Source organism: Bison bison, unplaced genomic scaffold (genome assembly GCF_000754665.1).
Source record: "Bison bison bison isolate TAMUID 2011002044 unplaced genomic scaffold, Bison_UMD1.0 scf7180017864491, whole genome shotgun sequence".
Lineage (NCBI taxonomy): Eukaryota > Metazoa > Chordata > Mammalia > Artiodactyla > Bovidae > Bison > Bison bison.
The window spans coordinates 22,436,049-22,462,666 of record NW_011495050.1 but is presented as its reverse complement, the minus strand read 5'-3'; the positions used below and the strand labels follow the sequence as shown (position 1 = coordinate 22,462,666).

The window sequence follows — 26,618 nt, the reverse complement described above, 5'->3', positions numbered from 1 at the left end:
TTTTCTTCCAGTTTTATTGAGATATAATTTACATACAGCTTTATGTAAGTTTAAGGTGTGCAGCATAATGATTTGACTTACACACATCATGAAGTGATTACACAAAAATTTTTAGTGAACCTCCATCATTTCATATAGACACAGAAGGAGAAAAAATTATTTTTTCCTTGTGATGAGAATTCAGAATTTATTCAAAAAACTTTCATATATAACATATAGCAATATTAATTTTATTAATCATGTTGTACATTACATCTAGTTTTATAGTGTCGTTTTCCTGGGAGTGTGAGTCTTAACAAGCAATAAGCATTGACAAAATCTCTGTCAGCAATATTACATACTTTTAATAAAACAAAGTTGACAGTTACCCATGTTCTTTACTTTTCAAAGAGTACATGTTCAAAAGCAGTTGAGTGCTAATTGGCTGTAGATTTAGGCTGTGTTTTCAACATAAGTAAACACAAATGAGCAACAGGGGCTAGCTAATGTAGTGTAATGGCAAAGGTTTGATAACAATCTAAATGTTCACTGTAGAGGATTGGTTAATAGAATAATAATATACTCATGCAGTGAAATTAGAAATAACCATGACAAAGGATGTATGGGTGCCTGTTTATTAACATGAAATGTAGTTTAGGTATTTGTTAAGTAAAACAAACTTTTTAAAACTGCATGTATAATATGGTCTTATCTATATATATGTTTACATGTGAACAGAAGATAGCCTGAATGGTTACACACCAAATTGTCAAAGGTTACCTGTGATTACTAGTATATAAACAATTGTTTTTCTTGATAATTTCCTGATTTTTAGACTAATTTCAACTGTGATTAATTACCGTCTTAAAAAGTAGGGAAAATGGCAGTTTTATACTCATTCTGTCTTTAAATCTTAAAGTACTGTTTTACGTTTTTAGGGTTTTTTCCTATTCACTCAATGTAAGCTATATGAAAATAGGTGTTTTATTTTTTCATACTCATCCTCTCTATAACCTTTATATTTGCTTTTTGGGTGTTTTAAACTTTATTTTTAGTATGATACTATATAGTCCATGGGCTTGTAAACAGTCTGACATGACTGAGCGACTTTCACTTTCACTATTCGCTTACGCATTCGTCATTGACCACTTGACCGTGGTGATTCTGAAGAAATACATGCTTTATTCTGGGTGGATGGGTGAATGAATGAGTGTGTGTTGAAGGTTATTTTGTTTATTTATTTGAGGAACTAGTTTAATCTTTTCCCCACATGTGAGCATCCAAATATTTTCTGTAGTTGCCTTTTCTCTCCAAGTGCTGGTGCTGGATGCCTCGTTGGTACACAGTCTACTAGGTGCCAAAGAGGTTGTTTCTAAAATACAGAAATGATAAAGTTGTTGTTTTTCGTTACATAATAAGTCAGTTTTATTATGTCATTTATTTCTCAAAAATGTTTATGAGTGCTTACCATTTACTAAACACTTCCTAGATGTTGGGCTATCAGTTCAGTTCAATTCAGTTCAGTTCAGTCGCTGAGTCGTGTCTGACTCTTTGCAACCCCATAAATCTACTTCTAAAAAGTAATAATAAAATATCCACAGTCTTTACTTCATGGAACATAGTTTAACCATCTTTATAATTATGCGTAAAGTGTATCAGCTGACTGATTTTTTTAATCATCTTTTTTTGATAAATAAATGGTACATTTACAATATAAAGGAAGAACTCAGTTAATTTTTTAATATTCTTCGTATATATTACTGTAGCATCTTCTTTATTTTATCTTGTAAGAAATGCTTTCCTAGTTTTGAAATTTAAAGTCTTAGTTGTAACAAGTCACTTTCAGGCCATGGCTTATGATGTTAATATTCAAGATCAAAATGCTATGCTATGCTAAGTCGCTTCAGTCGTGTCCGACTCTGTGCGACCCCATAGACGGCAGCCCACCAGGCTCCGTCGTGCCTGGGATTCTCCAGGCAAGAATACTGGAGTGGGTTGCCATTTCCTTCTCCAGTGCATGAAAAGAGAAAAGTGAAGGTGAGGTCGCTCAGTCGTGCCCGACTCTGAGCGACCCCATGGACTGCAGCCTACCAGGCTCCTCCGTCCATGGGATTTTCCAGGCAAGAGTACTGGAGTGGGGTGCCATTGCCTTCTCCATAAACATGGTTAAATTTTAAGCATAATAGTGTACAAAATTTAAAAAACTAAATAACAACTTTCACCAATATTTGTGAACAATTACTCAGTTGACCTTTTAAAGAAAGATGCAGTAATTTGCAGCACATTCTTTTGTATTTTTCTATAGTATGTTAAGATAATGGTATAAAACATGTATAATTCAAAAGCATGTTAATGTTGAATGAATATTCTGTATTTTAATATCAGTGTGAATTTATGCACACACAATATGAATAGCAGATTTTGTGAATATTTGGGAAAGGAAGTATTTATGCATAATAAAATAAAGCTGATATGAATGTGTCATAGGTAATTGTTAGGTAAATTGTTGATAGAAAAGATGCTTAGAAGTAAGTATAATAATGTCTCCTCTTTTTGGAAGCAGCTACTCTGAGAGTAGGTATAATCTCTTCTTTTTGATACACTAAATCTGAAAATATATTTTCTGTATGAGCAGTTATATATAAACAGTTGCATATTAAAGGAATACTTACAGTGTATGTAAGAAAAGAGATTTAAAATTAATCGCCAGCTATGTTGGGAGTCATTTTTGTAGCATCTCTTTAACAGCTGTTTGACCTCATTGTTTCTCAGTTCATAAATTTTAGTTTGAATACTTGTGCCTCAAAACACATGCTAAGGTGTGAAAAACATCCTTTTTTCCACCTCTTTTATTTCTCAATTTTATTGATAATTTCCTAGCTCTTCCCCTACCTCTGACCATGTCTTTTTCAGAAATGAAATTTCGAATTTGAATTACAGGTAAAAAGAAATTTTATCTTACATAAATCAGTTTCTTTTGTATTCCCTTCGAAAGATACAAAAGCATTTTGTTTTTACCTTTATTTTTTAACCAAAATCTAAAAGTTTCATAATTGTTCTCTGAATTTTTACTGTGGTCTTGAGCCCCTATTTTGAGTAATTGTACTTTCATGTTTTAAATGTTTGTCTTTGGTATTGCTCAACATTTTCTATTACAAGGCTATTTTCTTAAAATGTCGTGGTATAGAATCAAAACTTCTAAAGGTTGAATTTTTTTGTAGTCATTATTCTGTTCATAAAAAATTGCCAAATGCACATTATTAGGTTGTTCATATGTTGCCTTAATTCTCCCTTTTGCTTTTCTGTTTTAATTATGTCTAATTATGTCTAATTATGCCCTTATGTCTAAGGGCAATATATTTAGAAACTATTCTGTAGAGTAATATTATTTATCATATTTTAAAATTATAAAAGAACATTTTTCTCAGGTATCAATTAAAGCTTATATAAAATATATTCTTAATCAGTATAACTTAAATATTTTCATCAGATAGCTCATATTTTGTTGACTCAAGTCAACACTGCATGTTATGACATGATACTTAATCAACAAAAATCAGTCCATTTTTAAATTTCTTCCCATGTTAAATTTATGCTCAAAGTAAATAAAAATATCTCTGTACTTTGGAGGATGAGATAGGGCAGAATATTTTTATGTTATTTTCCTGAAGAAAAAAAGTCTTCATGTTAGTAATGGCATGATAGTGTCTCCCTTCCTGAGTGAACTAGGTAGTGATTTATTTTCAGATTCATTATACTGACTGCAGGGATAAAATACTTTATGTGGTGTTCTAGTAGTATATAATGTTTTAAATTCTTAAATTATTTCTGTTTAAATCTAGATAGTGTTTAATCATTAGAAAAATTAACTCAAACTAGAGTTAATGGAAATCTTTCTAAAATCTCATTTCATGAGATTCAGTTTGTATAGGGAAATTTTTTCAGAAGAAGAAAATTCTAATCCCAAACCTTGGAAAGCCACTACCACATGTCTTGACAGTTTATCCATTTATTGCTAATAGGAATGTTTTCAGATTTTCCTTCCTGTAGCATTGCTGTTTTACTGTCACGTAGTATCCTAATCAGATTGGTGTAATTAATCACATTTTCATTATAGATGGTAAGTTAGGGAAATTTTCTCATAGAGAAACCTTGTGGTGCTATGATAACCAGAGGGAATCTCCATGGAACTGTTAGAACTAGGTAAGACACCCTTAAAGGATGTGTTGAATTGCAGCAAATATATCAGGTAGGAGGAAAAAAGGGTCAAAGAAGAGAGAGAGAGAGAAAATTAGAGACCTAAGCAGGCTTCTCTCGGTATCCAAGGATTGGTCTTAGGGGCATAACGAGAGAGAGGCAGGGAGAAGCAATTGAGGTCAGACTGTAGAAGCTTTGAATTTCAAGTTAAAAATTGTGCTTCACTGCCTTGGTGAACTGGGGAGGTCCTGAGTATTTCAGTCAGGTTTGTACTGTATTTCGAAGATCAAACACAGTGCTAAGGACATAATAGGTACTTAAAGAGCACAGATTATGATACCAGACTGCCTGGATTCAAGTCTGAGCTTTTCCACTCAGTTTCCAAACTGAGGCAGCTAAGTACCTTACGCTGCCAAGGGCAGTTGGCAAGTGAGTGGAAAAGCTCAGACTTGAATCCAGGCAGTCTGGTATCATAATCTGTGCTCTTTACGTACCTATTATGTCTGATGCTGAGAGGACTGGGGGCAGGAGGAGAAGGGGATGACAGAGGATGAGATGGCTGGATGGCATCACTGACTCGATGGACGTGAGTCTGAGTGAACTCCGGGAGTTGGTGATGAACAGGGAGGCCTGGTGTGCTGCGATTCATGGGGTTGCAAAGAGTCGGACACGACTGAGCGACTGAACTGAATACTACTTACCTTTTAAGGTTGTTGTGAAAGTAAAAGTGAAGTCACTCAGTTGGGTCGGACTCTTTGCGACCCCATGGACTGTAGCCTACTAGGCTCCTCTGTCCATGGGATTTTCCAGGCAAGGGTACTGGCGTGGGTTGCCATTTCCTTCTCCAGGGGATCTTCCCAACCCGGGGATGGAACCTGGGTCTCCTGCATTCCAGGCAGACGCTTTCTGAGCCACCAGGGAAGGGTTGTTGTGAGGATTATATAAATTAATGCATACAAAGCATGTAGAATTTGAGTGGCATATAGTATGTATTCAAAAATATTTACTGAATACCTATTTGTATTAGTTGTCATAAATTTTATAACTGATGGAATATTTTTGAAATAATTACTTAATCTGGCCATACTGTACTGATTAACTTGTGAAATGATTCCACCTCTTAGCCCTTGTTTATGCAAGATGAAATAAATATCACTGACAAATTATGAAATTGTAATTTTTTATGTGCCACATAAAAACACATCCCACCTAATCCTACCTACTCAAGGGATTTGTGTCAGTTTAAAATTCCCAGATAATTTTCAGTTTGTAGTTTTATGCCCTACTTAATACTAGCTATTTTTTCATAGCATTTTATAGTTTACAGAGGACTTTCGTATATTTTACCTCCTTTACTTTTCACTGCAGCCCTTAGCACTTTTTAGACTATGAATTGCATTTTGCAGGGGAGAAAAACCAAGCTCATGGTTGCCCACGTTCACACAGCCAGCTTGAGCTCTTAACCCCACTACTTTATAATTCTTCTTGGCCTTGATTTTGAAAACAACTACATCAGAATAATATAGAGGATGAGAAAATGGATTCTATACCTACCACCTACCTCTGTTCTATAACTTGCTTTTTTAACTGTACCTTATACATATTAGAATCACTTAAATATTCATAATCTCATTCATTTAGATTTTGATTGTTATTTAATAGTCCATTGCGTGAATATTCCAGATTGTTAATCTTTCCTTCTACTAATGGACATTAACATTTAAAAATTTTTTCTATCACATATAGTGTTAAAATGAATATTTTTCACTCTTCTCCTAGAAGATGTGGTTTCTCTAGAGGAATGCCTTCCCTCAGTGGTGGAAGTGTTCTGTTTCTGCCCTGTCCAGTACAGTAGCCACTGGACAGATGGGCTGTTGCATATCTAAATGTGACTACTGTGACTAAGGAACTAAATTTTAAAAGTTGTATTGAATTTTAGGTAACTTAATTTTCAGTAAACACGTGCAGCTAGTGGCTGGTGTACTGGACAACATGTCTCTAAGTTATATAGATAGTGGAATCAAGTCACAGGTGAAGCACAGCTTCAGTGCTGCCGTATTGTTTTTCAAAGTGATTTTATCAGATTTACGTTCCCAGGGGCTGAGGTGAGAGCTGCCATTGCTCCACGTTCTGGCAGACATTTGCCGTTAATACTGTTATATTAGACACCACCAACAGGACTGTCTTGGGACTGGATGTAAGTGGAAGACTCTTAGAGAAGAATATTTGCTCTCTACAACTGGAAGCAATGCTGTGATTTCCTAACAAGATTAGACACAGATGTGTCCCCTCTCATGTATGGTGATAGAAGGGTACTACCCTACCATACAACAGGGATTTATACCAGATTTTTAAGTCAAATATGAGACTGTACTTACTGCTGACTAGAAGACTCTTGATTGGTACCTCTTCCTAAAACACTTTTATTCTGATTATTTTGCATGTTGAGATATTCATGGTTTGATGTCACATATTAAGATATTTTCTGAACTATTCCTGTATTTTTAAAAACTACTGATTTTGCTTTACAAATACCAGAGTGGCTTAATGATTATTGTATACAAATCTGAGAATCTCCAGTTCTTGTTCCTATTTTTCTTTGACCAATTCTATAACATTTGTGGGCCTGAAGCAACTCAGTGCATAATAAACTATATAAAATAATGTGGCAACATGTTTGTAAAGAAGTTGCTTCGTTATATACCAAATCTAAACATTGCTTATCCAAATTATCTAACCCCCAAACTCTTTCTGTCTACTCTAATCAATTATCTTGGAAATATTAAGTTTATTTTGGCATCTCAATTGTTTACCCAACTATATCACACATATATACACATATATGTCCATATCACACTGTTTTAATGAAGTATAATCTTATGTTTTATTTTGAAAACCAGTTCCCATGTTAAGTATAGAAAGGAGGTAAGAGAGAAGACTGAATTTGTAGTCAGAAGGTGTGGTTTCCAGTATAGACTCTGCTGTCAGTCTCCTTACCTAAGTCATCAGCATCTATAAAATGGAGTCTACCTGTCACACCTTGTGGTTGGTAATTTACTTGAGATGATATTGAAAAGCCCTTTGCAAACCATTTAACTGTATATAAACTTTAAAGTATTATTAATGTTACCATATAATGTGTATATTTTTGTGTTTTGCATGATGAAACACTTTATAGTTTGGTAAGAAGATGGGAATAATGTAGAGTAATAAGAATGAAATTAAATAAAAGAAGGTTTAAATAATAGAATAAGAAGCATACTAATCAAAATGCATTTGGTAAGAGATAAAGAAAGATATCTTTCTTAACATTTTTTCTTAGAGATTTCCCACACAATTTAGAATTAGGAAATCTTGTAATCCAAATAATTCACCTACAGTGTGCTTTATATAAATGCTTGTTAGGGTTATAGGATTGTTTTCTTATTGTAGCAGATTTAGAAAATTAAAAGAATTTGTTTCCTATTTAATAATACATATGAACATTTCTCTATGTAATTAAATAGTCTTTCAAAACCTCATTTCTAATTACTCACCAGTGTCTTTAAATATTATTATTATTGCTGACAGTCTTTAGCTGAGATTTTGAATAAAGGGGAACCAGTTCTGAATCTTGATTTAAATGGTGATTTTTTGAAAGGAAGTATTCTTTGTAAAAATAGTTTAGGAGTAGGAGATACTGGGTAATGATTGATTAGTAGAGAAAAAGGGAATGTTATACATGAGACTTGCATAGAAATTTTCAAATAAGAATTTCAAATTGGATTTGGAAATAAATTGAAATCTGGTTAACTACGAAAACCAATTGTTCTAAGTAAATGAAATGAAAAAAAATGGAATAAGATGGGAAGAAAATATTGGAATCAGAAAGGATGCTAACATAGTTGGATAAAGTCTGGGTGGTTCATGATTTATATAATAGGAGTTGACTTGCAGAAGATTTAATAGAAGAATCCTAAATCAGGAGTGTTGCCAAAGATGTGTCGCAGAAACATTAGAAGCAAGTAGGAGGTCTGACTATCTTTTAATGAGGACACATTATAAATTTGTTCTATTTTATTACCATCTTTAGAAACCTAAAGCATTGAAATCTGAGGAAACTTACAGAATGCAGAGGTTTTACTAAATTTACAGTTAGCCTTTCAAAGTCACCTATGTGGAAATTGCATTAAACTTCATTGCTCAGTAAGACCCTTCTGGACTCTTAATATATAAAAGAAGTTAACTTTTATGCCAAGAACTTGCACATTTTAGATGTCCATGAAGATTTTATGTAAACACACCTGTAATATACTATTATAACATTCTGGAAAAAGCTTTCTGATTTTATATTGTCAATGAATGATTATGTATTATTATTATTTGAAATGAAGTGATCCAAATAAAAATTCATTTAAAGATTTAATGTTTGAATATTAATGAAAAATAGCATTTTAAGAATTGCATTATTTTATTAGTATAAGAAGGAAGAGATTGCCTAATCCCTGTGAAGTTTTATAGTATGTGTGTGGTATATGTTAGGCTGTAAAAATTAAAAGGCTAGAATGACATTTGGCGATGCTTTTGTTCTTTTTTTTTTTCTTTCTCATAAACCAGCCTAGCTTTTCTAGGCTTTCTTTTGTTGTTGTCCTTTATTTTCTAAAGTGTTGTGAAGCCCTTCATGTATTGTACGTATAGAACTGGCTATTTGAACCTGTATGTAGAGTTTTGCATTTGTTCCTGTTAAATTTCATCCTATTAGTTTGACTCTGTTCCAATATTTTGAGATGTTTTAGAACCTTGATTCTCTCATTCACTGTGTTAGCTATACTTCCCAACTTTGTCATTTGAAAATTTGATAAGACAGATTTATATGAATTCATTAAAGTTATTGAAGGATAAAAGTTATTGAGCCAAATCCTCTGGCATGTTACTAGAGAAATGACTCCAAATAGATATTATTTGGATCAGTTATTAAACCAGCTCTAAATCCATTTTATTACATTGTCATCAAGTCCATATTTCTTTCTTACATTCAAAAATTATCTAAACTTAGTTACACATCTTTATAACATCAAGTTCCATAACACTGATGCTTATTTCTCACTTGCCATGGTGTTATGGAAATAGGTTTAGTTTGGCTTGATTTATTCTTACTTAATTCACGTAACTTCTAATATATACCACTTTCTATTCCAAGGGCTCAAAACCCTTCTGATGAATGAATAACCAATTTTGTTGAAGGTCAACATCATAATTAAGTTATTTTATAAAGCTGAAGTAGCATTTCCATTTCTATATATTCTAGAAAGTCTCCTTATTAGTCTTTTCTCTGAGGTCAAACATTGTTTCTTTGATCACATCAACACATTTTTCAATGCAGTGCCTGTTCATTTAGTGCATTTCTGTAGAACATGTTTCTAATGAGATGAGAATTATTTGGTATAGTTTGATATACTTTTCACATAAGTCATACATTGTATATCTTACAGCTTTTTAAATCATCTTATAAATACACCCCATCTATAACATGAGTGAACAAATGAGGACTGATCAGTACAAATCTGTAACTGAAAAAAACTTCAAAACTCATGTTTCCCTGAAGATAGATTATGAAAATCAAGTTTCTTATTTGCTTATCAATGAGAATATTTTGAGACTCATCAAGAGAAAGAGATAAATATTTCATATTCTAATGAAGTTGCATATTAATGTAGCCATCAAAAGGAAAATAATTGGTAAAGACTGCTGTCATGTCATTTTTATTTTATACTTGTGTTATGTGGATTTGTAAACATGAATCATTTAAAATGAGTGTTACTCCATTAGAAAATGTGAAATTGCTTATCTATTAAAAAGTTTACTTAAAAATTAATTTTAGTTTCTGAAAGGTATGAAATTCTTAGAAAATGATTTAATAACTGAATTACTCTGCTTTTGCTCCTTTACGTTTATAACTCCCTTCTTTTAAAAATATGAAATACATGATTAATTTTTATTTAGATTAGAAATGTAGAGACACTATTTTCTTGCCTTATCTTCTGTTTCAGCTCAAGGAATTATTTTAGGGCCAATTTGCTTAAGTTGAAGTCTCTGCATCTTGAGTGTACTTTTGGATTTTATAATACAGAGTAAGTGAGACCAACGGATTCAGTCCAAAACCAGGCCAGTCAGCTTCTTTCTTCTCCATTGTAGTAATAACAATAACCAGGTGGCATTTACAATATACTAAGCATTTTACAGTTACACGTTTACTCAGCAAGGACGCCTGTGTAGCTAGGAATGATTATCTCCTTATAGAGGAATCTGATATGCACTGGCTTAGTTTAGTTCTCCAAGGATAAATGTATAGCCTGTAAGTGGTAGAATCAGAATTTGAATATAATTGTGACATTAAAATGCATGCTTTTAATACAGTATCATTATACTGCATTTTCTTTGACCATGAACCCTAATGGTAGCCAACCGCCTTACAGATGTATACCAGTCATCATAGAATGGACTAGACCAGAAGATATAAAAGGAATCCTGAGAAACCTATCTTCTTCTTTGGAGATACAATTGAGAAGTACATGTGCTGGCATTTGTGAGTCAGTTGTGCTACTGAATGCATATAAAGCATAAAATAAAACTGAAGATAGCATCCTGGTGATCACTAATAATTGAAGGGGCAAGCAGAAGAAAATAATCTAGTAAAGGAGATTAAGGAAGGACAGTTGAGGCAGTATGAAACCATAGAAACTCATGAGGGAAATTTTAAGAATAAGCAAGACTGTATGAATAGCTTTATGTATATTAGTTATTTGGTAGCTCAGCTGATTAAAAAAAAATCTGCCTACCATGCAGGAGGTGGAAGAGACATGGGTTGGATACCTGAGTCGGGAAGATTCCCTGGAGAAGGAAATGGCGATATTCTTGCCTGGGAAATTCCATGGACAGAGGAGCCTGGCTGGCTACAGTTCATGCAGTTGCAAAGAGTCAGACACAACTCAGCACACATGCCTAAATCACTTGACTCCTCAATGACTTCACTTTTCAGATGAATAAAATGAAGCACTGAAACTAATTTAGCCAAAGGCAGCCAGTTGTAGATAGCAGAGCTGGAATTATGAATCCAGGCATGCTAACTGTGCCGTCTGCTTTTCACCAGCATGCTGTACTGCCATTTTGAATGGTCAAATGCCACGAAAGGTTAGGTAAGCTAATGACTGAAAATCGTTCACTGGCTCTGGTAATTAGAAAATCTAAAAGTTGAAAATCTTCTCCAGGAAGATTTCAAAGGAAGAATAAGGATGACACCTGATTGCTTTCGGTTAGAGGAGAAAATAAATAGTAAGGAAATAGAAATACTGAGAGAAAAATAAATTTGTATTTAAAAGGGAATGTGACAAGGTGGTAGCCAGAGGGGTATACAGAAGAGAGTTTCTCTCTTACAAGGAGAAAAACTTGAATATATTTTAGCTTGAATGGTAAAGTTGCAAGTGAGAAAAAGAAAAAAAGAATTGAGTAAAGTCTTCAAGGGAAGTGAAGGGAATAAAGAAGAATATTTGTTATTTATTTAACTTTAATATATGAAAAGCCTACCGTGTGTACCAAGTCGTATGGCTGAGTACAAGCTGCTGAGAAAACAAACACTGACCTAGACTTCAAGAGTGAAGTGAACTAACAGAGATCTTGGCCTTGAAGAGAAGAGATGCTTCTCCTGAACAGTTTGGTGAAAGAGGCAGCACAAATACAAATTTCCCTGTTCTGTAAGTAAAGTAGCCTCAGATTTATTTGTCCTTGTCTTTGCTCCTTTCCATTCAGGGAGCAGAGATAGGCTGTTCAAGAGATATGATGTTCTAAGTATCAGAAAGTGGTTTTTGGAATCAATAAGGATGCTGGTTTAGGTTGTTTAAAAAAAAAAGATTAAGAGAGCAGGCATATTCCTCAGCCCTAGTCCAGACCTGCTGAATCAAAATTTCTGTAGATATGGAAACTTAACTGTTGTAACAAACTCTGGGTTATTCTTTTGCACTCTGAAGATGAGAACCCCTGCCCTAAGTCACTAGCAGTCGGTCTCAGCTTGATGGTCAGCCATTTATACCCCCTGCCTTATATGCTCTTAAGATTACTATCACTTATGGAGACTTGATGATAAAAATGTAAGCATTTATTTTAATCAAGACATATAAATTTTACTTCTCTTTACATTCCTATTTTCTGGCTTGTTTAACATTTTGTAGATCTCAACTGAGCTGTAAGTAATGAATTTTGCTTCTTTACAGTGAGTTCCCAAGATATGCCTGTTCAGCAGTAAGCAGTAAATGGTTCAACATGAGCTGTTTCTTATGTAAACATACAAAAGGCCTGACCCAGACTAAATCAATTTAAAAAGGAAAACATTAAAGCTATGTTTCCTGTTATATACTTAAAGTCTTCTTTGGTTCCTTATGATTATACCATTGACCAACTATTTCAGACTTGAGTTTATCCTCCTACACCACCTGCTGAATGGTTCAAAATGGTATGGGAGATGAGTTTCGGAAGGGCAAAGCAATTACAATTATAACTCCTACATTTTAGCTAATAAAGCAGCTTTTTGTGTTAAGGGTAAGGAAGTTATGGGCATCTTGACTCACTCCCTTTCCTGATTTGAATTGCTAAAAGGTTTTAAAGACTACAATAAGGAGGGAGAGCAAAGTTCATAGAGCTTTTAGAGGGATGTGAAGTTGAGACAAGAAAATTTGGTTCTTGTGTATGTCAAATATTTCTAGGAAGAAGTTGGTTAGGAAATAATATGCAGGTTTTCTTATCAAGAATTGTGACTGTATTTTTTGAGGCAGATATTGTTGGTATTAAGCATTCTGGTCTTCACCAAAGCCATAAAGTTCTTTTCCTATGATTGCTTCCCTAGTAAAGTAGCATTCTATTAGAATTTTTAAATAATTTTATAACTGTTTCTTGTGAAAATGTGAAAATTCAAAGCTCTGTTGAATAAAATATACTTTAATTTTTGGCTTTGCAGTCAAATTTTTTTTTCACTTTTAGGCTATTTTTAGTTATAAAGTCCTCACTTAGGGAAAATAGCATTTTAAAAGTTGTACAATGATTTCCAGTCTTTGAAAAAAATTAAATTATTTCAAATCTTATGTCTGTAACTGTTTATATATTTGTATTTAAATATCTAGTGTACCATGAGATGTGAAATATATCTTTCCTAAGACATCTTATTCTAATATTGCTTGATAAAAGTGCATGATATTTAAGTGAAAACATTTTGAGTATGTTTTCTTAATTTAGTACTGAAAAACATAGTACTTTGAATATTCTATATTTTAATTACTGGAATTCGTTTTAAGTATGCATGCAACAAAGTGGGCATATCTTATACTTTAAAGAATAAAAATTAGTGATTATTTCAAGTTAAGGAAAAAAATCAGGTGCTTTTTGGATAATGAAGTAAATCAATGCACCTCTGTATATTTTCTGACTATAAAGAATTAAAAATAATATGGATCATGTAATAAGAAAGAAAAATTAGATTTTATTATCTACATTTGAAATGGTTATCCTTTATTTTTATCAGAGCAGAATCAAACTAAACTTGTACAGTTTGTAAATATTAGCTATAGCTTTGAAATATATTTAATCTTTATATTAAACTGATAAATCAAATGGCCTACCTTTATTATTTATAGTAATAATTTAAATTTTTATACTTGGAAAACTGTCTGCAGAGGAGATACATTATTTACTGCATTTGATCTCTCAGGAGGCTAAAAATTTGTTGGGGAAGTGATTTTTTTTTTTTAAAGATACAAAATAAAGATATTTTTAATTGGCCTAGATTTTCCCTGATAAAATGTTTTTTGTCTAAAGGGTTTTATTACATACTGATGAGCTTGCTATTAATGTTAAAATATTCTTAGATTGATGAAATAGATTAAATGTAGGTAGAATTTATTCAGTTGGATTAATTAAATTCTGGCTCCATGGTGCTCTGTTTTCTCAGGAATTTGTTTTTTAGAATCCTAATATGTGCTTCGTCTGGGACAAGTCTCTCTTATTCTCACTTTCCAGGCAATTCATTTCTATTTGACATGTTTTGTAAAGGCTTAGAGAATAAGAGTGGATGGTTTTTTCCCTAACACTGAGGTTTCTATGGTGTGTCTAGTTTTGTGCTAGGCTCTCTGTATATTATCTCATTTAATTTTTATAATCAAGACAGAAACCCACTTCTTTCTCTGCTCTTGACTACCCTGCTACTGCATAATTTCTATAAGCTTTTTGACAGAGGAGAAAATGCCATTTTGTTAGGCAAGCCTAACCTGTGGGCCATACCTCTTTATCCACAAAGCAGGGCCTGGTACAGGCCCCTCACACTTTGTGAAGAATGGCTTGTCTTTGGCTTAAAGGCTCTCCAGCCTTATGGCTTTACAGCCATTCAGAGCCTCTTCAGGGTTTCTGGATGGACTGCTCTCTTACAATTTTGAACCTCTCATTTCTGCTTTTAAGTACTTTCTTCCTTGTGGTAAATGAGATTGGGCTTTTTGAGCTCCTTTTAATGCTGCTTCCTCTTTCCTGGGCTCCTCAGATCTGGGTCAGGTGTCCCTCTGTGTGTTTCCAACTGTATTCTCTACCTAACCTTGTTTAACACTGACAATATTGTAATTGCCTCTGTCTGTTTGAGAGTGGAGACCCAGTATCCTCAGGCCCTGTCAGAGGACCTAGCAGGCAGCCCACTGAATAGTCTTTATATGAACGAATGCAACTTAGCTCATTGGAGACAGGGCTGTTTAGGTAGGAGGATGTAGTTTTGATAGTCTTGACTGAGACCAAAAAAAAGAGTGTCGGGGTGGGGAAGACCTTGGTTGTCTTTCACCAGTTACTATATTGCCAGTAGTTTTATACTATCAGGATATAGGTTTTAAATGATCAGTTTTGTCTAGAAAAAAGAGCTATATTAGAAATAACATTATATTTGGTGGAAGAAATGAGAGGACAGTGTTTATGTTCATCCCTTTGGGGAAAAGGATAAGCAATTGCCTTCCAGGGACAGTGATAAGTAGGATAGATTTTTTTTCCAAAACAAGTTGTAAAATCTTTATTGCTTCAAATCTTCCTAATCTCTTATTATCTGTTTAATCTCCAGAACATCATAGTTATGTTTCCTTTTTTATTGCAAATATAATTTATTAGACTTTGTTCTTTATTTCTTTTTTTCCCCTTGAATGCTAAGTTTGTCTATTTTTGGCTCTGTTGATTTTCTCTGCCTTTTTTGTTTCATTTATTTCTGCTCTTTTTTTCCCTCCTTACCCCCACCCTTTTAGTTTATTTTGGCATTTTATATTTAACTCATTGATTTTGAGCCTTTATTTTTTTGTTAAAACAACATCTTAGACAATAAATTTCCCTCAAAGTGCCACTTTAACTGCATCCCACAACCTTTAATACACATTTTGTTTTTAAGTATTTCTAATTTTTTTTTTTTTTTTGGCCCAGGGATTGACTTAACATAGAAGTGTATCTTTAAATCTAAAAATACAATCAATTTTCCAAATCCTTTCTTTAAAATAAAATGTCTAACTTCATTGTTTTATGCTCAGAGGATTTAGTCTGTATGATACTAACCTACTGAAATGTGTTGAGGCTAGTTTTATTGCCTCACAGGTACTTGGTTTCAAAAAATGTTCCTTTGGGCTTGACAAAAATTATGATTCTACTGTTGGATACGGTGCTATATAAATGTCCATTTCATCAGATTTATTTAATTGTATTTTTAAAATTTTCTGTATTTTAATTTTTTCATAATGTGTTTAGTCAATTCATTACTGAGAAAGGTAGGTTAAAATTTTCCACCATGAGTGGATACATTTGTCAGTTTCTCTTTCACGATGTGTCCGTTTTTCTGTGTCAAGTTTATATCATTCCAAATAAATTTAAAATTGTCTTAACTTCCAGGCATTGGATCTTTTAAATTTAGGTAATAAGCCTATCATAATTTTTTTCCTTAAATTTTATGTTGTCAGATGTCAGTATAACTACTCCATCTTTCTTTTGGCCTCCATATATTTTTTTTCCATTTATGGACTCTTAATTTTCCTGTGCACTTAAGTTTGAGGTATATTTCATTAAAAACGGAATAAAAGGGTGGTTTGTTAAAACCAATCTGAAGTTTTATCTTTTCATTTTCATTAAATCATTTATATTTACTCTGACAGTAGTTATTTTTGGATTTATTCTTATTATGAGATATTTGTCCAACTTTTTCTGCTGTTTTTCTTTTCTTACATTCTGATCTCTACCCCACTCATTTTAAAGTTACGCGTTCCATGTCTATTATTTTCGTTATTACTCTGGCTATTTTAGCAGGTGTGCTCAACAAAGTCTGAAGTTAAATATCTTTGTCTTTATCCCCCTCCCTCTCAAATGCAAGGAATTTAGAATACTTTACTTCAAATTAAAGCATCTGCCTGCCAATGCAGGAGATACAAGAGACACAGGTTTAATCCCTAGGTTGAGAGGATCCTCCTGAAGTAGAAAATGTCAGCCTGCTCCAGTTTTCTTGCCTAGAAAATTCTGTGGACAGAGGAGCCTGGCAGACTACAGTCCATGGGGTCACAAAGAGTGGGACACAGCTGAGCACAGCACACACATGCACACGTACCTCAAACTACCTGATCCCCTGGTTTATACACTATCATTGTCCAGAGTCTTATTTTTAGCTTGATTTTCCCTTATAATTTGGGCATTATTTAATATTTTAAAGATACTGTTTGTTTAGTTTTACCCATATATTTACCAGTTTCTTCCTTATTATTTCTGGGGCTTCCCTGGGCTGCTTCTTTTAAGGTTTGGCATTTTTCAACATTTATAGAAGAATGTTATCTCTGCAAGTAGTACCCCCATGAATGGGAATTCACTGTGTAATCTCCCTGTGTGCTGAGTCGTATCCAACTCTTTGCGACCCCATGGACTATAGCCTGCCAGGCTCCTCTGTCCATGGAATTTTCCAGGCAAGAATACTGGAGTGGATTGCCATTTCTTACCCCAGAGGATCTTCCCAACCCAGGGATCAAGACTGGGTCTCCCACACTGCAAACATTCTTTACTGTCTGAGCCACCAGTGTGTTAGTTGCTCAGTCGCATCCAACTCTTTGAGACCCCCTAGGCTGTAGCCCACCAGGCTCCTCTGTCCATGGGATTCTCTAGGCAAGAATACTGGAGTGGATTGTCAGGTCCTTCTCCAAAAGGATATCTTGGTTGCTTCCAGTTTTGACAATTATGAATAAAACTGCTATAAACATTGATGTGCACCTGCATGTATAGACATGTTTTCAAGTCCTTTGCGTAGAAACCAAGGAGGACAATTATTGGGTCATATGGTGAGAAGTATATTTAGTTTTCTAAGAAACTGCCAAACTATCTTCCAAAGTGGCTATCCCATTTTGCATGCCTACCAGTAGTGTATGAGATTTCCAGTTGCTTCACGTCCTCACCAGCACCTGGTGGTGTCAGCCGACTGGATTTTGGCCATTCTAATAGGTGTGTAATGATATCTTTTTGTTTTAATTTGCTTCTTCCTGATGAAATAGGACATAGAGCATCTTTTCATTATGCTTATTTGCCATCTGTATATCTTCGTGAGCCTGCTCATACTTTGAAAACCATTTTTCTTCTTTATAAACAGTTATATTTCATGTCTACTAATCCAGTTCATGAAGTCTTTGAGTGTCTGTTTCTTCTGCCCAGTTAGTATCTCATTTCACTTGGAATAAATCTGTGAAAATTCTTTGAGTTGAGATTGAGTTCATCTTAAGAGAATTTGCTTTTACCTGTCATCTGGTGGCACTATCTACCCGGGACAAGCTTCTCCAAATTAAAATTGTTTCATGCCACATTAGCAATTCAGACCACAAGGTGCTGTCTTATGATGGCAAAGTCTTAGAGGGAATTTTTTTTTACCTCTTCACCTTGTGCTAATGCTAAGGTCAAGATGGGTAAGTTATAAGTTACCTTGTCTTTTTTAACATGGACCTTAGCAGGGCTTTTTTCCATTTCAAAAAATTTTTTAAGATGTAAATACTTACAGATTTCCACCAGTTGTAAATACATCTGCTGTGTCCCCTTTAACTATCTCCCTTCAGTGTAAACTTTTCCCCAGCTTCTTTACAGTATGATTGACAAATAAAATTGTAAGATATTCAAAGTGTACACTTTATGATTTGATATGTATACATTGTGAAAGGATTCCCTCATTGAGTTAGCATATCCATCACCTGGCATACTTACCCTTTTTTGTGTCTGTAGAACATTTAAGTACCACTCTCTTAGCAAATTCCAGTTTTACAATAGTGTTGTCCACTGTAGTCACCATGATGCGATACATTAGATCCTCAACCTTATTCATTTTATAACTGAAAATTTGTGCCCCTTTACCAACCTCTTCCTAATTCCCCAACCCCTTAGCCCATGGCAACCACTTTTCTGTTCTCTGTTTCTATGAATTTGACTTTTTAAAAATTTCCACATGTAAGTGATACTATTCAATATTTGTTTTTCTCTGGCTTATTTCACTCAGCATAATATAAATGTAGATTAAAACAGAAATTCACAAATGACGGGAATTTTTAAGGCTGAATAAAAATTCATTGTATATTCTGTTGACCCATCAACACTGTGTCATGGATCCACTCATACACTCTTCAATAGTAAATAACTGTGAATGTAGAGCCACTGATAAGGAAGAACTGTGGCTATAGAATAGAGAGTTGGTGCCACTAAACCCCAAATTGTTCAAGGGTCAACTGCATATGCTATATTTTCTTGATATGTTTATTCATTCATTGAGGGACAGTCAGGTTGTTTCCATTCAGGATATGGAAGAGGCTTTTGAGCAATGCTGCCATGAATGTGGAAGTACAGATATCTCCTTGAGATTTTTTATTTCTTTTGGATATATACCCAGAAATGAGATTGCTGGGTCATATGCTGATTCTGCTTTTAATTTCTTGAGGAACCTCTGTTCTGTTTTATATAGGGGTTGTTTGAGTTTACATTCCAGACAACAGTGTACAAGGGTTTCCTTTTTCCCATATCCTTCCCACATTTATTATACCTTGTCTTATTGCTAATGGATATCCTAAAAGGTATGAGGTGAAAATCTCATTATGGTTTGTATTTGCATTTTTCCTGTGACTAGTGAGGACCTTTTCATGTACCTTTTAGCCAATTACATCTCTTTGGAAAAATATTTGTTCAGATCCTTTGCCAATTTTTTAATTGGGCATTTTTGTTTTCTTTTTTCCTCTCTATGGAGTTATATGAATTCCTCTTATATTTTGGATATAACCTCTTATCAGACATTTAATTTGGAAATATTTTCATTCTGTAGGTTGCCTTTTCGTTTTGTTGATAGTTTTCTTTGCTGAGTAGATTTTTAGTTTCGTGTAATAACACTTGTTTATTTTTGCTTTTGTTATCTTTGTTTTTCTTGTCAAATCCAAAAAATCATTGCCAAGACCAATGTCATAGAGCATACATCCCTTTTACTTGTAGGAGTTTTATGGTTTTAGATCTTGCATGACTTCTTGTGTAAATATAGTAATAGTGCGTGCATGGTCAGTTGTGTCCAACTCTTTGTAACCCCATGAATTGTCCATGGAATTCTCCAGGCAAGAATACTGGCTTGTGTTGCCATTTCCTACTCTAGCGGATCTTCCTGACCCAGGGTTCAAACCCATATCTCCTGCATTGACAGATGGGTTCTTTACCACTGCGTGCCACCTAGAAAACATTGTATATAGTACAATATCAAAACCAGGATATTGAATCAGTACAATCCACAGTTGTATTCAGATTTCACCTGCTTTTTTTTTTTTTTCCTGTTTTTTTGTTTGTTTCTTCTTTGGATTTTTGGCCATAACAGACAGCATATGGGTTGTTATCCCCAGCCAGGAGTCAAACCCATGCTCCCTGTATTGGGAGCTCAGAGTCTTAATCACTGGACCACCAGGGAATTCCCTCACCAGTTGTATTCTTAACCATTTGTGTCTATATGTCTATATGTGTGACTATAGTTTTGTGCTGTTTTATCACATATGTACATTCATGTAACCACCATCACAAGACTCAGAACTGTTCTGTCACAGGTCATCCTAGGACAGCTATTTTTAAATCACCCTTTCAAGACCTTCATAACCCCAGCTTTCTATGCAGTCTCCTATTAAGTAGATTGATCCATCTCCTTAGGTGGGCCTTGAGCTTTTTCACTTCCTATGCACTTAGCAGAAAATCACTGTAGGATTCAGCAGAAATCCTAAGAGGAAAAGCTGGCTTTGGCAGGTGCTCATTTTTTAGTGTTCCTTTTCTCACATTTTTTGCACTTTGCACCTTCTATTCTCTGGCCAGCTCTGAAATGTATTTTAAAAGATGCTTTAAATTGTCTTCAAGCGTTTTAGTTATTGCATTCAAAAGATTCACTCAGATTTTCTAATATGCCATATTTTGGATATAGGTAAGCATGGAAATATTAAAGAGAATCTGTCTTTATAGTTTTCATTAATAGTTCTTTCATAATTAGAAAAGTTGACTTTGTTATCTCTTGGTGCCTGTGCATCTGTGATTAGCTGGTGGTTATTCATTATTCATTCAGAACCATGTAAGATAATGTACTCCAGGAATGGCCATTAAATTTCTAATGGAACCTCTTTTTGAATGGTTTGGGCTTTCCTGGTGGCTCAGATGGTAAGAATCCGCCTGCAATGCAGGAGACCCTGGTTCGAATCCTCGGTTGGGAAGATCCCCTGGAGAAGGGATAGACTACCCACTCAAGTATTCATGGGCTTCCCTGGTGGCTCAGACAGTAAAGAATCTGCCTGGAATGCAGGAGACCTGGATTCAATCCCTCGGTTTGGAAGATCCCCTGGAGGAGTGCATGGCAACCCACTCCAATATTTTTGCTTAGAGAATCCCCATGGACAAAGGAACCTGTCGGGCTACAGTCCATGTAATCACAGAGTCAGACATGGCTGAGCACATGAATGGTTTAATTTTCAGTCATACATTTTGTTTATTTCTATAATACTTTTAACATTGACATAATTAAAACAGAGAAGTTAAATAATTTCTCCAAGCTCATGGTCATTGGAAAATTTGAGACCAGAGTTCATATGAGTCATTTGCTTATCCTATTTTCTACAACTCACATTTAAGTGGTTTTGCAATTAACTTTTAAGTTAGATTTATATACCCAAATATTGTACATTTCTCTGAAATTTCAAATCAGGTTAAAATGACATATATTTTAAAGGAAAACAAAAAAGAAAAAAATGTAAAATCTCAAATCCTGATTCTTAAAATTTTGAAATTGGCATGTTAAAAGTATTAAGCTATTGCTCAATATACAGTCCATTTTTGTGTTGAGAAGGAGAACCTGTGGAAAGTCATGTTTTCCACAGATAGATGGTAAGAAGAAAATAGCTTGATTTAAGGTCAAGGCTAAATATGGGACATTTTAAGCATAGGTGAAAACTTCAGTATTTTTCTGATTTTATCTCATGATTTTGCAGTTTCTCCATGTGCCAAGAGAAATAGGCTGATGTTAATGCTGGGCTAGGTTGCTTTGGTTATCTTTTAATATAGCACTAATTTTATTTCCAAGCATACCTTTTCTTTCTAAAAAGGGATTCTTAAAAATATTTTGGTTTTCTTTAAAAGTAGGCTTAGGGAATTTATTGTAAAATGTAGAAAGTATGGGGTCTTCCCTGATGGCTCAGTGGTAAAGAATCTGCCTGCCAATGCAGGAGACATGAGTTTGATCCCTGGGTCTGAAAGATCCCCTGGAAAAGGAAATGGCAACCCATTCCAGTTATCCTTGCCTAGAAAATTTCATGGACAGAGGAGCCTGGCGAGCTACAGTCTGTGGGGTCAGAAAAGAGTCAGACACAACTGAGCAACTAAGCAACAACAGAAAGCACTGGCTAGTTTGAGTAAATGTAATTTTTATATGGGAATAATAATCTAGGGAAATAAGCTAGGCTACCAAGTGCCAAAGACATTTGCTCTATGTCAGAGTCTGTGTGGCTGTAGAGCAGAAGTTTACTGTGTGTAAAGACTGGGTGTTCTTGTTGCTGTAGACAGACACTGTTTCCAGCTGAGGTTTGCAAAGATTTGTTTCAGTTCAAATCAGTGACTTGAAACAACATTTACTAATCAATTGATAAGAGATGTAGTTTCTAACTTCAAGAAATTTATGCTATTTTGAGGAAGACTGACAGGTGATTGTGATGTTCTTGTACTTCTAAGTTTAGAAAGACCGTAAGAGCACAGATTTAGGGAAAAGGGAGTTTGAAGAAAGGGTGGTCAGGAAAGGCTTCTTAGAAAGTGAAGTCTGAGGGACTAACTTGGTGGTCCCGTGGTTAAGAATCCACCTGCCACTGTAAGGGACACGAGTTCGATCTTGGTCCAAGAAGATCCCACATGCTGTGGGGCACAAGCCCATGAGCCACAGCTACTTAAGCCCATGTGCTCTAGAGCCCTTGTTCTGCAACAGGAGAAGCCACACAATGATTGAGAAGCACATGTACCACAACTAAGGAGATACTTCAGATCTCTGCAGCTAGAGAAAGCCAGCGCGCAGCAACGAAGACCCCAAAATAGATAAATACAATTTTTAAAATAGTGAAGTTTGAGATGAATCTTCAGAATTCACAGAATTACACCAGTATTCAAATGAAGAACATTCTGCCAAAATAGGGGTACTCACAAGGTTACTCCCCCCACAACCTGCACCTGCATTCACTCTTTTTCTTTACCTTCATTAAGGCAAAATGAAAATGTTCACGACCCATTTTATGGGTTCATGTAAAACTTTAGGCCTCCTTTCTTTGCATGCTCTTTCCTAGATAGAACTTTTCTAAGTTAGAAAAAAGAAGATGAAAATTAGAATCAGCACTCACCTTAGGATAATACTGAGACTCCATCCATCTGTGTTTCTCTTCCTCACACTATGACTTCTTGACCAACACCTGTTTCCTTCCTGTTTCCTTATTGTAACACCATGTTATATTAATATTTCCCTACCTGAGATATCTGATTGTTCATTTGCAGTCCTCTCCCTCCTCTTCTCTTCATTTGAATTCATTAGTCTCAGCCGTCCTGTTGCCTGGCCTGATGCATGCCATCTCCATTCCTATGTGTCTGGGGACACCTGCCATCTTGAGTCTCAGTAGTCGTCCACCTTCCATCAGTATTTGACCAACTTCTGGACATGGTCTGACCCTCACTGTGGACTTAGCCAAGATATAGTCTTGATCACATTCATACTGTCTCTCTCTAATTTTCACACTAAGACTCAGGTGATTTCTTCCCTCTCCCTCCACTAATTTGTTTCATTAGTGTTCAATTGATATAACTAATTGTATTTTTTTCTGATCTCTACAGTTGTGTCTATATTTGTAACAACTGTTTTTATCCTCTATGTAATTTCAGTTTTTATTGATTGAAACTTTCTTGGAGGAAAAATGTTACCTTCGTTTTGGTTACTCATTTTAAAGAATTTATGAACCAACATAACCAAAAAATTCCCAACTCTCACAAACTTAAACTTATCTGGCTTGCAAATCCCAAATCCTGTTCTTCTTATCCTATCACACTGCCTTGCTATTTCATTCTAAAACCTTCATGAAAAAATTTAACCATTTACTTTCTCTAATCTAGCTTTAAGCTGCTGATAATTTTATTCATTTGCTTAGCCTTGGGTCCAATAAGATGAAAATTCCAACTCTATATCGGCCAGTAATCCTTACTGTATTTCTACATCAGTAAGCAATGAAGTTTTGTCAATAATTTAGTCTATGTGGTAGTGGGTTATATAAAGGACTAAAGGCAAAGGGTAGGGGAATTAAGTAAATTCACAAAGCTTCAACACTTTTCCTAACAAGACATCAAAGTACTGAGGAAAAAAAGTAGATGTTTAACATTGGAAAGAAGACAGGGTTTTGAAGCAAAACCTGGATTTAACTTGCAGTTTTGGCCACATACTAACTCAGTTAACTTTGGCTAAGTCTTTCAACAACTCTGTATTATTTTCTCTTTAGTAAAAAAGGAGGTAGTACAACCTCACAACAGCTCAAGGATTTAAATCATATATGTAAAAGTATTTATTTAGAAAAATAACAGTGCTGAGAATAATGTAAGAACTTATAAAGTAGATACACTAAGTACTAACTCTTTGATACATTTTAAAATCATTAGTATGTGGTAAGTTTATAATACCTGCTTCATAGATTTCATTAACTTAATAATCCAAAGTGGGGAAAAATGGTAATAGCAAGATGTTAGTGAGCAAAATAAGCATAGAATACTTAATTTATCTGATTACTTTTCTTCACTGCCTTTACAGAAGAGCCTTGAATTTAGGAATTCTTCGAGACCCTGGGTCAGAGATTGAAGACCGACAATACCAAATAGATCTGCAGTCGATCAATATTGGTACTGCTCAGTGGGATCAACTGAAACCAGAAAAGGAAAATGGCACAGGAGGAGTGCTAACAGAGACTGAAAGAAATTCACAGAATCCAGCCCTTGAGTGGAATATGGCCAGCAGGTAGGAAATGCTTGAGAAACTTTTTCCACATTCTAATATTTCATTGCCAGAAGAACAGTTAATACGCTCTTTAGCATGCCAAACCTAAGTGTTTCGGTGTTGTTTCTGCATTTCATAAAATATATTTTGTAACTATAGCTGATGCTGTTGCTTGGACTCCTGTGAGTCCTACCACTGTTGCTGCTGCTGCTGCTAAGTCGCTTCAGTCGTGTCTGACTCTGTGCGACCCCATAGACGGCAGCTCACCAGGCTCCCCTGTCCCTGGGATTCTCTAGGCAACAATACTGGAGTGGGTTGCCATTACCTTCTCCTGTTACATTGCAGTTATTACAAATTTATGATCAGTGTCAGAATTTTTTTTAAGCTTGTTATTTGATGAAAAATTCCACTTCAGACTAAGGATTAATTCACATTTCCCTTAAAATCCATTATATTCCAAGTCAAAAAAATATTAACTCTATCCTTATCAGATTCTTGTGATTATTGGGTTTGTAGATCTTCTATAAAAAAATGTTTATTCAAGTCTTTTGCCCATTTTTAAATTGAGAGGTCCTTTTGTGATGGTTTATAGGAGTTCTTTTTTTATTTCATTTTTTGAATTTTAAAAATTTTTATTGAAGTATAATTGAATCACAGTTGTGTTAATTTCTGGTGTACAACAGAGTGATTCAATTACACATGTACATACATATTCTTTTTCATATTCTTTTCCATTAGGATTTATTGCAAGATATTGAATTTAGTTCTCTGTGCTCTACAGTAGAACCTTGTTTGTTTTAAATGTAGTAGCTTGTATCTGCTAATCCTACTTGATCCTTCCCCTTCCCCATTTCCCCTTTGGTAACTGTAAGTTTGTTTTCTTTGTATATGAGTCAATTTCTGTTTAGTAAATAAGTTAATTTGTACATATTTTTAGATTCCACATGTAAGTGATATATGTTATTTGTCTTAGTCCAAGTTACCTCATGAAGCAGGGCAAAGACTAATAGAGTTTTGCCAAGAAAATGCACTGGTCATAACAAACACCCTCTTCCAACAACACAAGAGAAGACTCTATACATGGACATCACCAGATGGTCAACACCAAAATCAGATTGTTTATATTCTTTGCAGCCAAAGATGGAGAAGCTCTATACAGTCAGCAAAAACAAGACCAGGAGCTGACTATGGCTCAGACCATGAACTCCTTATTGCCAAATTCAGACTTAAATTGAAGAAAGTAGGGAAAAACCACTAGACCATTCAGGTATGACCTAAATCAAATCCCTTATGATTTTACAGTGGAGGTGACATATAGATATAAGGGCCTAGATCTGACAGATAGAGTGCCTGATGAACTATGGAATGAGGTTTGTCACATTGTACAGGAGACAGGAATCAAGACCATCCCCATAGAAAAGAAATGCAAAAAAGCAAAATGGCTGTCTGGGGAGGCCTTACAAATAGCTGTGAAAAGAAGAGAAGTGAAAAGCAAAGGAGAAAAGGAAAGATATAAACATCTGAATGCAGAGTTCCAAAGAATAGCAAGAAGAGATAAGAAAGCCTTCTTCAGCGATCAATGCAAAGAAATAGAGGAAAACAACAGAATGGGAAAGACTAGGGATCTCTTCAAGAAAATCAGAGATACCAAAGGAACATTTCATGCAAAGATGAGCTTCATAAAGGACAGAAATGGTATGGACCTAACAGAAGCAGAAGATATTAAGAAGAGATGGCAAGAATACACAGAAGAACTGTACAAAAAAGATCTTCATGACCCAGATAATCACGATGGTGTGATCACTGACCTAGAGTCAGACATCCTGGAATGTGAAGTCAAGTGGGCCTTAGAAAGCATCACTACGAACAAAGCTAGTGGAGGTGATGGAATTCC

General features: G+C 34.8%; 1 protein-coding gene across 7 annotated transcripts in view; it reads left to right on the top strand.

The window, feature by feature from the left end:
* VPS13B (vacuolar protein sorting 13 homolog B (yeast)) overlaps positions 1-26,618 on the top strand; it is an 805,833-nt gene that overhangs the window by 466,781 nt on the left and 312,434 nt on the right. For all 7 annotated transcript variants that reach the window (XM_010863525.1, XM_010863528.1, XM_010863522.1 and 4 more), the window contains exon 31: positions 24,542-24,745. In XM_010863525.1, coding sequence (XP_010861827.1) covers positions 24,542-24,745 — 204 coding nt within the window. The remainder of the gene's footprint in view (positions 1-24,541; positions 24,746-26,618) is intronic.